We start from the raw sequence: 13,057 nt of genomic DNA, 5'->3' as shown, positions 1-13,057 counted from the left end.
GAAAACATTATATTCTTGCATAACTACAGCGAGCCGTTCTTAATAAAATGTCACAGTGTTTATATTTGTTAGCCTTGCTACGTAACACTATGCGGATTTAAAAGTGTATCGGTGCTAATCATACTAGAATCAGTCTGTAAAATGATGTTTTCAATACTAGAGTGTCAAAATTTAGGTTTGCATTTTTTTAGCACATGTATACATTTTAGCCTATCTTCACACAGGCTTTTTCAGCCTTATGCAAAGCGGTGCTGCAAAATATTTGTCTGATCACAAAACAAAACTGCAAAAAATGAATAAAATAAAATAAAATAAAATAAAATAAACGTGTAATTTTCTTTCAACAACAACAAAACAATCACCAAAGTTTTTAACCTTGACACTGTTTTTCTCTCTTGACATGTACATTGCTGTAACATCAGATGACAGCACACATTTCCTCACCCTCCACTTGTGCCACGACGTGTTGTGAAACAGCGATAACATTTTAGAGAACCACCGAGTTTTACTTGGCTAAGGTTTATGGTTATGGTTCCTTACAGCTGTTACTCAAAACTGACTCACCCCGGGGAGGAAGGGAGAAAGGGAGGAAGATAGATAGATAGATAGATAGATAGATAGATAGATAGATAGATAGATAGATAGATAGATAGATAGATAGATAGATAGATAGATAGATAGATAGATAGATAGATAGATAATGTTTCTCAGCATTGTTTCTGTTTTGTCTCTGCGGCTTCCGAGTTTAATTCTGAAAGTATTACAGGAAGTGACGTCGTTATCCTTTACCCGTATCTATTTATTCTTCTCCTCGCTGCATTTCATTCAGCCCAACTCATACGTGTTTCCGAAATATGGACTGCTGCATTGCATCTGCACTGTGTTATTTCATAGCGCTTGTTTCACTCATTCACTTGCTGTATTTCTTCTTCGCGGATGCAGACTTCACTCTGCTGCGGGCATGCCTGTTAGGGCAGAGGCCAGGTGAGTTAGCCAAGTGTTGCTTGTTCCTTATTTCTAATTCGCTTCACTAAAAGTTCGGCCAGTCCGCCATAAAAGTAACTTGACAAGGTCACAACCAGCAACTGTTTCTAAAAAGGTTGTCACTCACATTTACCTCTGAGGTGTTCAAAGGCCAAATTCCACGTGTGTTGTGTTGTTGGAGTTAACATAAAATCATCCAGTTTAGTGGCAGCGAGACAGTCTGAAAGTATATATATAGCTACACAATGTACAAAAAGTTTATTATATTAAAAGTGGAATGGATGTAGCAGAAATGTAATGTACCATAAAAATGAAATCATACCCAACGAAACCAAAACACAGCTTTTAATTTGTTATGCAGTGGAGAATAATTTGAATCAGGTGCGAATCAAGTGTGCTGTAGGTGAAGGGTTGACAACATGATTGTATTGTGTGAAGCAGCTGCTTCATGTTTTTGCTAGTCTGAAGCAATTATAGCAATATTTTTGCAATCCCATTGAAATCTATTTATCATTCTGTACTTTGAATGCAAAATCTAAAAAACAAGAAAAAAAAGTAATTTTTGGAAGCGTTTGTGGTAAAAGTACAAAGTTTAAAGAAGAAATGTCCTTAAGTCACTCATAAAATGCACGGATGGTTCAGTTTTAACAGTTCACTGTTTGACCTGCCATTAATGATTGGTCTTTTCCAAAGCGTCCCAGTGAGCCAAGAAAACACGGCGACAGTCAGCCAGCATGCATATTACATTATGAACCCTGAAGAAGAAGCAGCTAAATGGAAGCGTGCCAACTCTGTTATATGAGATACAGTTTTTTTCCTTGACTCGTCAAAATGTGTTTGCTCTTTTGCTTTCTGCCTCAGTTCAGCAGTCATCTTTGTTCTACGAACGGCACCGCTGAAAAATAAATGTGTAATTTGTGTCTTCCAGAGACCAAGCTGAAGGGGCTGGTGGTGTGGGTCACCGGAGCCTCCAGTGGTATTGGAGAAGAGCTGGCCTACCAGCTGGCGAAATGTGGGTCGCGGCTCATCCTATCCGCTCGCCGCGAGGATGAGCTACACAGAGTCAAACGTCATTGTGTAGGTAAGATACGGTTTTATGCTTTTTTTTTTTTTTTTTTTGCACAAGCACTTTAACTCTTTAGTCAGTTCAGGCGAGACACAGAAACAGTCTCTGCATGAGTTAGTCTTATTTTCAGTTGTGACCAGGTGAATTCTTTTTGTCATTTATTCTCCAAGAGAACTCCGACCTTGAGGATAAGGATATTCTTGTTCTTCCACTTGATTTGTTGGCAAGGACATCTCACGAGGAAAAAGCGAAAACCGCCATTCAGTTCTTTGGACATGTAAGGCCACCGCGACTGTTCTCGGTTTCATTATGATAAGAATATTTCTACTTGAAAATATCATGCTATTTTCTCTGCTGTTGTCTTCTTTTCCACGCCTTCCCAGATTGACATCCTGATAAACAACGGTGGCCGCAGCCAGCGCTCTCTGTGTTTGGAGACCGGTGTTGACGTGTACCAGGCCTTGATGGAGCTCAACTTCCTGGGCACGGTCTCCCTAACGAAGCAGGTGCTGCCTCACATGACGAGACGAGGCACCGGGAGCGTCGTGACTGTCAGCAGCGTCGTTGGCCTCGCTGGGGCGCCCCTGGCAACGGGATACTCCGCCAGCAAACACGCTCTTCAGGTGAAGAGATTTCATATTGTAACATGTGTGTGGTTTCTTTAACATTGTATTTACGTAAGATAAATATCATGAGAAGTGACTGTCTGTCCCACCTGAGCCTGTGACGTTGCTGACTGTTACTGTGCTGTTCACAGGGTTTCTTTAACTCCCTTCGAAGTGAGTTGACTGACTATCCAAAAATACTCATTAGCACCGTGTGCCCTGGGCCGGTGCAGTCACAGATCGTCCACAACGCGTTCACGGAGGAACTGAGCAAGGTGATGCATTTTATTTTGATAATTCGTGACATAGCCGTTGTTGTTTCAGTGTGTCAGTAACCAGTTTCTCTCCCGTTGCCTAAGCCCGTGGCCTCAGCTGGCAGCCAGGAACACAAGATGCCAACGGCTCGCTGTGTGCGTTTAATGCTGGTGGGAATCGCCAACGGCGTCAAGGAAATGTGGATCGCTCAGCAGCCATTCCTCCTGTTTTACTACGCCTGGCAGTATGCCCCCACCTTTGCCTGGTACCTCACAAACGTGCTGGGCAGGAAAAGGGTACAGAATTTCAAAGCGGGTCTGGTAGGTACATCATTTTGGGCTATCTGTGCGTACATTTGATATGATGCAGACTCAACTTGAAGCCTAGTTCACTGTTAGGATGGTCCACATGGGCAAAAAGCATTTTTATACTGAGTTGTTGAAAATCCAGGTTTTACTATGAGCTGGTTTTCTTGACCAGCAGACATTGACTTCGTCACAGTATAGTGGGACATTTAACAGAAACAGCTAGGATTTTTTCCACATGTATTTTCTCTACTGTGACTGGTAACCAACTTTCTTTTTATAATGTGCTCTTACGCCTCTGTAAGCTCGGCGTTGCCGCTGCATTCTGCGAGGTTGACCTTGCTGCATTAGACCTGAGACCGGGGGATTGTCACTGTGTGAACAATACTTGAATAAATCAGACACTATGTGAAGCTGCCTCTTAACAGCTTGGAGGTCTCAGCCGTTACTGACCTTGCTTGAGTCTAATGAGAAGGAGGCAGTGGCTAGGTTTTGTCAGCGAGCACGGCTATTTCCCTGCAGTGCTGGTCGGCTGGCTGACTGACTGACTGACTGACCAGTGCGTCTGGTGGCCTCTGCTGGACAGTGACAGCTGAGGGCCATCCGGAAAGGTCATGTTCCAACCGGCCCGCCGTCGTGGCGTCACATGCTGCTGCTTCAGGTGGCTCTGTGAAGGAAAAAAAAAAAAAGCCCATAAAAGCTAACATATCGAAGCAGCACGGTCAAGCCTGCAGTTAAAGCAACGTCTGGGTCATGCTCGTGAACACCACGCAGTTGCTTAAGATTTTCAATTTTCATCCTTGAATAAAAACACAAAGATGGAGGCCAAAATAGTCCTGATACCTGGTCTTTTCTTTTGCAGGATGCAGACTCTGCATACTTCACTAAACCAAAGACTGCCTGAAAGTAGCAACCTGAACAGCATGCAGGTTTATTGCATTCCCAACGTTGGACCTTGAATAATTCTGCTTTAAAAAAAAAAAAATAAAGTTTTGAAGACATGACTTCTGTTAAAGCTCAACATTCTCTTTTCAGTTCTCTACCAATTGCAAATGTAATGTTAATGTTTTACCCTTCATAATAAATGTTCAGCTTCTGGTAAATAACCTTTGAAAATGTATAACACAACTATATGAAAGAATGACTTGCCATAACTGACCTTTTGAATACCTAATAAAATTTTGAATCAAGTTTCTTCCCTGTTTGTTAAATCAGACATGACCAAACTGCATTTACAAACCAGTTTTATTATAAGTATATACACTTAAACATATAAAAATGAACAATATGTACAAGAAACTGAGGACAAATTCATTTAACTCTTCATTCTACATTGTAAACAGGTGAATTGTAAACAAAACGATAGCACTAAACACCATTCATACACATACGGCAAGACTTACCCAAGGCACATCCTTGATATATTTTAACAAAACATTAAAATTCTTGTCCCTTTTTTTTGTGGACATGGAGGGGACATCACATTAAGTTGTGAAACCTAACAAATACAATAAAATATTCTGCGTGTGTCTAGATGGGAGTTGGCTAAATGTAATTATTAATTTTTTGTTTAAGTCGCACACATTAAACAAACCTGTGTGCAAACCGGTGGCAACCCAACAATTCACATTCAGCATTTCTTTTTGAATGTGCTTTTCTAGGAAGTAGTCCACACTGACAGTTAGATTTTGCAACTTTTTATTTTAAGAGTACAGCGGTGATGCCACCGCTCCTTCCTCTATGGTCCAGGAAATAAAGCACCCAAAAGTCAAATTAATATGAGAAATCAATTTGTTTCCCCAAAGAGACAAAACTCTCACAGTTTTAGAGTCAACAGTTTGGAAATAAAAACGGTTTTACAAGTTTTCTCTGGACTTTGCCGTAGTTGCCACATGTATTTTGAAATTACCAAAAGAAATTGACATTTTGCCGTGATAGTACCGACTGAAAAGCATCTGCTTCCTTCTCTAGAGCGTAACGTGAAGATGGCTGATGGAACCACAGGTCAGAGGCTGGGGAAGTGAAGGGGCGCCGACGAGTAAATGGGGTATCCTAGAGGGGGATCGGCTGCCTGGACAGTTAAGTTTCTCAGCATGAACGGATGAGCCTGGATGCTGTACCGCTCTTCGTCATCATTTGTAGCGTACAGGAGTTCCCAGGAAAGGTTTGCCCACTGCCCACGAACCCCTTCTCCATTCAGCCGGCCCACCTGTACCAGCTGCTCCTGCAGGGACAGGACTCGTCCTGTGTAGGTACCCTGTGGACAAGGACAGTACAAATGTTCCACTGGATAAGTCACCTACATTTTATGCCAGTCGATGAATATAAATAGGCTCTAGGTATTAACATTATGTAATTTAATATTCTATAGCCGAGAATGCAAATAACGAGTAGTGTATATGATTACCATGGTGAGGTCATGTCCTAGAGAGAATAGGAATGGTTTCTCCTGAAGGACACTGTCATGCCAGCCTTTCTCCGTCACCAGGCCGATGTACCAGTCCCTTTCATATTCCTCCAAAGTGCTGAACAATTCCTCGGAGGACTCCATTGGCCCCAGGCTTGCTTGATCAAACAACAACTTGAAACTGAACCTAGGGGCAAACGAAAACAGAGGCAGAGCTTTCAGAAATAAGCTGTACTGATCACAGTCATCAAAGTCAAGAGGTCCTAACAGGCAATTTTACCTGAAAGCCTGAAGTGCAAGCTGGTAAAGGTCTTTACTTGAGGACAACCAGTCGAGTCCTTCTGTCCACGGTACGTCTCCACAATAGAGCCTGTAGACGTAACTCGGACTGGTGAAGGCAGACTCTGCCCCCAGGGAGATGAGACATGAAAGTGCAACCTGAACGTGCAATTCTTTCAAGACTTCATCCTCCTTCAGGGCTTTGGTCATGTCCTCAGACGTCTCACCCTGCACAGTGGGCCCAAACTGGCCCAACGTAAACCTAAACCATTCCTCTGGAAACAAAGGCCTGAGCGACAGTAAGCGGGATGGTAATAACGGTGCTGTCCTCCACCCTGTTGGTAGGTTAAATATCTCCGACTGAGGACAGCTGAAGTTCAACTGAGGCAGAGAGCCAGGGCTTTCTCTGAAGACCTCAGGGTTACGGCCTTTGTCCACCGCTGGCATCCCGATGCCTAGTCCCAGGGGCTGCAAGGGCTGCAGGGCAGAGAGAGCCATGTTTTCAAAAAGACTGTCCATCTCCACAGAGCCTGGCAAAGAGGCCCCTGTCTGCAGTGTGGTTTGTCCGGGCTGGGCCTCTGCAGTGACTAAAGCCACTGTCCGTCTGGTCGGTTGAGGTCCGAATAAATCATCCTCATCTGACCAATCTCCAAAGGAGGTCAAACTGGAGCTGTCCTGTCTGAACCTGAGAGAAGACACGTTGGATTCTACAAAGACAGCCTCAGGCTGTTGGTTGCACGTCGTCTGGGCTAACTGTGAAGACTGGGACTTCATCCCTCCAATCCCTGACCCTTCTTCACTGCTCCACAGAAACCCTTTATGCTTCTGCACACAGTACCGCAGGAGCAACCAGATCAGCGACTTCATGAAGTCATCCTGAAGTTTCCTCAAGTTATCATGAGAGTCAATGATGCCAGATAGGACGTTTCGGGCGTCAGAATAGACTCGCACTGCAAGTGCAGCACAAGGGGTGAGGGCGTTTCCCCAGTGCAGGTTAAAGCCCTGGGTGAAGCCCAGACGCTCCGGGCGCTCAAAAGCAGCCTCGAACACCTCGTCCACCCTCCGCGCCTCCACTGTGTGGCAAGAAGTCTCCTGCAGCTCCAGACCCTGAAACAAACCAAAATACGTTATGTAACCTTGCTGTAAATGACTGCACTGAGTCTGAGTAGATGAACGGAAAGATACGATACCTTAATGTTGACAGTACAATAGCCGTATCCTCTCTCTAGGATCATTATCCAAACCATACGGTCCTGAAAGCGGCCAAGGAAATGAGAGCCTGGAGCTAGAGAACCTACAAATGGAAAGAAAATCATCAGTCATCAGTGACGCATGTAAGGGGGCATTATATGTAAATTGAGAGAAAGAAAGGAAAGCACGCAACATGTAACAGCATTATGGAATTTAATCGCACATTCCTCGCATTTTCTTTCAGCTTTGCTTCCCTCTGCTATTTACTGGATAACATGACTAGTGGATGAGCTGTTTGAGATACGTACCATCACAACAGAACAAGACGGTCATGTTGCCGCTTTAACTGGGTGACTGCACAGAGATCTAAATATTAAATCGCTTCTTTAGCTTTTTATTACCGTGTAAAATTTCACTCCTTTTTATGCAATGAGGTCTTTTCCTTTTTGCAATCAGAAGACGTTTGTAGATATGTTTAAACAGAGATGAAAGGGAATACCAAGGTGAAGGAGGCTTTTGTTTTAAGTTGACTAGTGCTTGCTTGGCTCAAGGATAATGTCATGTCCCATAACGACATCTCAGAATAGTCCCAGCCGCTACCCCGTGATGTGAAGTGACACACTGAGCAGATTACTTTCCTGCTCACTGCTCCACGGCCCCTAGTGAGAGCAAAGCAGGATGACGCTACAAAATGCCATCGTTTGACTCGAGAGGACCAACCAAACAAGCAACTATTCTGAATTATACATTGTAGCGACAGCATCCCAAGCTCAAGGAAAACAATAAGACCTGGTGATTACATCCCCACAGCAGTTTTTGTGAGTTTTGAATCATCAAATCATCGACCCTTAAATAACGACACTCTACTTGAATCATTTTTCTTCTCTTGCCCCCTCCTGATAGAGCAGAGAATAAAATCCTAGCATCAGCACAGCTTAGTTTTACAAGTGTTGCAAAGTGAATGTTGTGGAAACTTTGGGATGTAATGAATACAGATCAGGGCTTTTTTGTGCGTGTCACTTCACGGGATGCTCAGAGATCCCTGGATGAAAAGTGCATTATATATAAAATGTATTAAATTGTTATTATAATTGGATAGTAAGTCAAAAAGGCAGCTCACAACCTGCATTTCTTTTACTTCCTAACCATAATATTTGACTATTATTTACAATTAATTTATTTAAAATATTCATATTTTAATCTGGTTCATAAACAGATGTGGTTCATAAAAATACTAATTATTGGCATTCCTATTTAGAAGTAAAAAAATAAAAAATAAAAAAAATAACACATGTAAAGAGGAAATTCTCTTTTTTTCCATAACGTGAATTCACAAAAATATCAAAAACAGAAAAGATACACAGCATGAACAACTTACCCAATGACCCTCTTGCAAAGGCCGTCCTTAGAGCAGAGGCCAGACTTCCACTCATTTGTTGGTAGAAGATGGAGTCAGGGCAGGGACACGCGGTGCCCACGGGTCCAGGCCAACTTCGCTGAGGCCTGGGAAACCCCACGAGGAAGATGGGGAGAGTGAAGAGGGGAAGCAGAGGGGCAGAGAGCAGAGCAGAGAGGGTCACTACCGCCAGCAACAATGGGCACAGAGAGGCGTTAAGAGCCAGGAGAGTTCCAGCCGACTGGCGGCGCTGCTTCTTCTCCGTCCAAGATGTCACCAACACAGTGAGGGTGAACTTTAGCTTGGCCAGGAACTGCGTCAGTCTGTCCATCAGGAGGCCCACCTGGATCAGAAGAAAGGCAAACATTAAGAGGAGTGTAAAGGACCCACAAGTGTAAATATTGCCTAGGTTCAGAAATTAAGGTTTATTGTAATGATATGGTTTATTGTTGCACACTGTTGCCCTATGTCAGTTGGGATCCAGACACCCTTGTGACTGTTCAAAGAGACAAATGTGTATAGTTAATGGATGTATGGCTGTGTGAACATAATGTTGACAAATCATTGTGGTGGTAAAAATACAGTATGTTAGATGCAACACTGCCCAGATACATGAGGGGGAAATGAGAGTTGAACTCACCAAAAGAAGCTGAACTCCAGTTCCCAAGTCGTCCCAACCCGGCAGCGTTTTGCTTCCAGCTGCAAGCCGCACCAAGATCACCACCACCATTTGGAGCAGAGCGTCCTCTGAGCTCTGCCACACCTGCACAGCAACAAAGAGAAACCTCCGTGCTGAACATAACAGGCACAAAAATCAAGAGAAGAGCACTCTGCGATTAATCACGGTTCATTTAAATAAAAGTTTTTGCAGACGATAAGTCAGGACGGTGACTTTGTTTTCCCAGAGTTTTTAAAGAGAGATCTGATTTGTGCAGAGAATATGTCTGAACGTATCTTAAAAAGGGTATAAATATTTACTGCATATTTATGTGTTTGAAAAATATCAAGTGTGAGTATACCACTCTAAAGGCCCGTGTGAATCCCACACTGAGGGAAACCCTGTGGAGCTGCTGCAGAGATTTGTCCATAGACAGGAAGGCAATCATTCCAAATGGAGCCACTGTCAAGTAAAACACAGATAAAGTACAGGTCAGGACCCGAGAGAGATGTGAACAGAAAAAAATACTTGTATACATAATAACAAGCTCACCCAAATAAAGGAGAACTCTCCTGATTGCTGCAGCAATATATAACCCTCTGTTCCGCTGCTTGAAAGTTTGCACACTGGACATGCCTTTAGGGTACAGGGGATTGAGGAACACCCCTCCAAATATGTACGCCCCCTGGATCTCTCCTAGAGCCCAGGAAAGGCAGAAGAGTACGAGGAGGAGGTAGCTGACAGGAGCCTGGGGCCCGGCAACTAAGCTCTGGGACTGAACTAAACCGAGGAAGTGATGCAACAGCCCTGCCTCTGCCATCGCCACCAGTAGCAGGGTCAAATATAGCAGTAGCTCCCTGCAGCCCAGATTCCAGCCAAAGGAACAGGGGGGAGGAGGTGGTGACCCCCCTCTGCGCAGTCCCCGGTCCCTGAAGGCTCCCCTGGAACCTCTGCAGAGTGTGCCAACCTGGCTGAGGTCCAGGCTCAGCAGAAATCCCGTAGAGATGGAGAGCAGAACCACACCCAGCGTTGATGGGATGAAGTAATTGCACACGGCGACGCCGGCGGATGCACCAAACATCAACAGCAGTCTGTGGGACAGCGTACACACACATTCAGCATACACAGGCAAACATCACACTTGTCAGTTCAGAGGAATTATTATAATCTGACGAGGACTGGTTTACCACAGAAAATGAGCAGGATATAAATGAACTGAACTTCTTTTACTCTTTAAAAATGCTGAAGATAGTGCTATTAAATTTAATATCAGGCTTTACATTAAGACATTAATATGTAGTTTGGACCTATTTTAGAAAATGCATTTTGAACATGAAAGCATTCCATTTAATGCTTGCATGGTGAAAGTAGTATACAGAATTACAGGTGTACAGTAGCAATAACTTGTACAGGGAGCAGAAGAAGGCAAGTGTGACTTAATATATTATCGGTTTGACACAGGCATATACAGAATACCACATATATGAATGCCAAAGACAATAACAGCCTTGATCAGAAACAGATATTCTCTTTTTTTATTTCAAGACACAGGAAGAAGCTACTGGCCCCGTTTGTAAACCAAACTGTACCTGAGGTTGCTAGACATTGGTGAGCCTCCTAAACCAAACACAAGAGCTTGCTCCATGCCCCATAGGAGCAGGGCATCCAGGGGAGGCAGTATACCCAGAGCCCACAGCAGAGGTAGGAAGAGAAAGAGCACATGGAGAACCTGGCTGGCCAGCTGGAGTTCAGGGACAGGGTTCGAGAACCTACATTACAGCAAGACACTGACATTATTATGACAGCAAACACAGCAAGTATTCTATAAGATGATTTCTCAGTTAAACGGACAATTGTTTCGTTGCTCACCGATCAGCCAAGTCCACAGAAATGAAAATAAAAATGTAGAGGGGCCGCGTGAGTGGGGTGATCTCATAAGTGTCCTGCGCCTGGAAAGTAGCCGTCTCTGTCGCTGTATTTACAATGAGGGAATACTCAGCTATACATAAAGTCACCCAGCTCAGGACAAAGACCACCAGGGACACACCAATGCTGCCATAGAGAGCAGTCAGTCTGCCGAGGAACACGTACCACGTCCCAAAGCCGCAGAGCACCCCAGCAAGAACCGTGTGCAACACCACGTTCATCCCAAACCGCTTCCCGGGAGCAATGAATCGAACAGTCTCCGGGCTGACGCAGTGGGTAAATTCCACTTCCTCTTCATCAACCAGGATGTTGGGTGCACCAAGTCTCTCCACCGTGCCACTCCTCCGAGCAGCGTACAGCGCCAGGGCCTGGACACCCGCTGCAGCCCCGAACATGAGCATACCAGAGAGCACTGCGGCATGGAGCTCCTGCAGCAGCTGCAGCTGGCAGAGCAGGGTACCGATGCCCCCGAAAAGCCATGGTGTCAGGAACAGGACGGCTTGATTGACGTATACATACGGCGGGGCACAGTAGCCCAACTTGAAGCGTGGACCCCCCAACACTGTTTGGGGGAAGCGTTTCCAGAAGAACTCCTGCTTGTACTCATTAAGAAGGGGCACATCTGGCCCCATTCTGACCATTCCCGATGGGGTGGCAGGTCATCTCCACACCGCTGAAGGAGGGTTTCCATTCATCTTCTCTGACATAGTCAAACACTCTGCAACGAAACACACATTTGTTAAGCAACTGACAAATAATTATCAAAAGATAAGCCAGAGATGCATTATCGCAATCCGCCCCAGCCGTCCTAGCCTCTCGGTTACATCAACAGTAAGAAGAACATCTGCAACAGCCCTCCATTATTTTTTTGCTCCCTGTATTTGGATAATCTCCTATTCAAGGTAATGTCTCATCTTACAGGTGTCACACTATAAACAAAATCATTTATTCTGCCATTTATTTACATTCCTATTAAAACACGGTCATACGTTAGTTTTAATAACAGATAGTGCCATGTACTCCCTTCGGTTATTAATGTAAAATACGCAAAAAAGAGAGAGATAGGAGACAAGAGCTACAGCTACTGAGTTGCCAGGAAAACACAACATAGCAACAGTGGCTTGTGGATGTGCTAACGTGGGCTAGCGTGTTCAAGCTGGTAGCGGGACTAATTTTATAGAACCAAACCAGGTAATTTACGAGGAGAACAATGTTTTCTGCATATCCTTTATTTTATTTTTATTACCATTCGCTTTATCTTAGCTAGCTCAATGACTGTTAGCTAACGAAGCCTCCAAGTCTTTTCAGCTTGACTATCCGTTAGCTTGCAATTATTAACGGGTAAATAATAGCAACTTACCGTCAAAGAGCGGAAGGGTGATCTGCAGAAACGCTTTGTCTAATATTTGACGGTGTAGTTGAGGAATATTAGAGGAAAATGGTGCGGAAATCGTCAGCATTCACATTAGCCGCTAGCTAACCGCTGGCATGATACACAGCCAGTTTGTGGCCAATCATATCTATGGTAACCACTGACAGCGAAGAGGGGCATAGAACGCCTCCTCTGATTGGTCTGTAGCTCGCAAGGCCCGCCTCCTACACCACACAGCCCCGCCCACTCAACAACAAGACAACACAAAAGGATCAACACAAGTCCATGTTCGTCGTAAGTGTTATGGTATTATAATGCCTGATGGAGAATCAGTCTTGCGTTTTGTAGTTTTTATATACGTGTCTTATTTTTCTGCTACTTCTGTTGGCGTTTTGGAGTTTTAATGGTTTTAAACACAACAACATTTGTGTAGTATCTCCAGAGGAACTATTAGAATCTGATGAGGACTGGTTGTTTCAGGCTCACATTATCATTGGATTAATACGTATGTTAGATAAAGTGTATTGACACATTATAGAGATATGGCGTCTAATAAAATGCCCTGGCTGAAATCAGATGTTATGTGAGTGCAAATGACATGACACATTGACAC

The 13,057-nt window shown here is 44.1% G+C and overlaps 2 protein-coding genes across 2 annotated transcripts; one reads left to right on the top strand and one right to left on the bottom strand.

Annotated features, from left to right (window-relative positions):
• The first annotated feature begins 710 nt into the window (after positions 1-710).
• On the top strand, positions 711-4,410 carry dhrs7 (dehydrogenase/reductase (SDR family) member 7). Its single transcript, XM_047611489.1, has 7 exons — positions 711-984; positions 1,913-2,065; positions 2,221-2,327; positions 2,434-2,673; positions 2,808-2,930; positions 3,015-3,230; positions 4,078-4,410. Exons 1-7 carry the CDS (start codon positions 855-857, stop codon positions 4,117-4,119), a joined length of 1,011 nt encoding a protein of 336 aa, XP_047467445.1. The 5' UTR covers positions 711-854; the 3' UTR covers positions 4,120-4,410.
• A 32-nt stretch (positions 4,411-4,442) lies between these two features.
• pcnx4 (pecanex 4) lies at positions 4,443-12,575 on the bottom strand. The gene is made up of 11 exons (XM_047611488.1): positions 12,433-12,575; positions 11,016-11,790; positions 10,736-10,915; positions 9,699-10,237; positions 9,508-9,608; positions 9,129-9,251; positions 8,471-8,831; positions 7,092-7,195; positions 5,903-7,008; positions 5,623-5,809; positions 4,443-5,472 (listed from the first exon to the last, which is right to left on the bottom strand). The coding sequence occupies exons 2-11, from the start codon at positions 11,711-11,713 to the stop codon at positions 5,221-5,223; spliced, it is 3,651 nt and encodes a 1,216-aa protein (XP_047467444.1). The 5' UTR covers positions 11,714-11,790; positions 12,433-12,575; the 3' UTR covers positions 4,443-5,220.
• Positions 12,576-13,057: the final 482 nt, after the last annotated feature.

This window comes from Mugil cephalus, chromosome 17 (genome assembly GCF_022458985.1).
Source record: "Mugil cephalus isolate CIBA_MC_2020 chromosome 17, CIBA_Mcephalus_1.1, whole genome shotgun sequence".
Lineage (NCBI taxonomy): Eukaryota > Metazoa > Chordata > Actinopteri > Mugiliformes > Mugilidae > Mugil > Mugil cephalus.
Note: the sequence above shows the minus strand (reverse complement) of the source record. Positions and strands in the feature narration are given on the sequence as shown.

Bases quoted from the DNA above. Each gene is read 5' to 3' on its own strand.
- dhrs7 (XM_047611489.1), top strand. From the start codon at position 855: ATGGACTGCTGCATTGCATCTGCACTGTGTTATTTCATAGCGCTTGTT. The intron at 2,674-2,807 runs GTGAAGAGATTT...TGCTGTTCACAG, and splicing joins CCAGCAAACACGCTCTTCAG to GGTTTCTTTAACTCCCTTCG. The intron at 3,231-4,077 runs GTAGGTACATCA...TTTCTTTTGCAG, and splicing joins AGAATTTCAAAGCGGGTCTG to GATGCAGACTCTGCATACTT.
- pcnx4 (XM_047611488.1), bottom strand. From the start codon at position 11,713: ATGGTCAGAATGGGGCCAGATGTGCCCCTTCTTAATGAGTACAAGCAG. The intron at 10,238-10,735 runs GTACAGTTTGGT...GCTGTCCCACAG, and splicing joins CCAATGTCTAGCAACCTCAG to ACTGCTGTTGATGTTTGGTG. The intron at 7,196-8,470 runs GTAAGTTGTTCA...TTCCATTTGTAG, and splicing joins CTTTGCAAGAGGGTCATTGG to GTTCTCTAGCTCCAGGCTCT.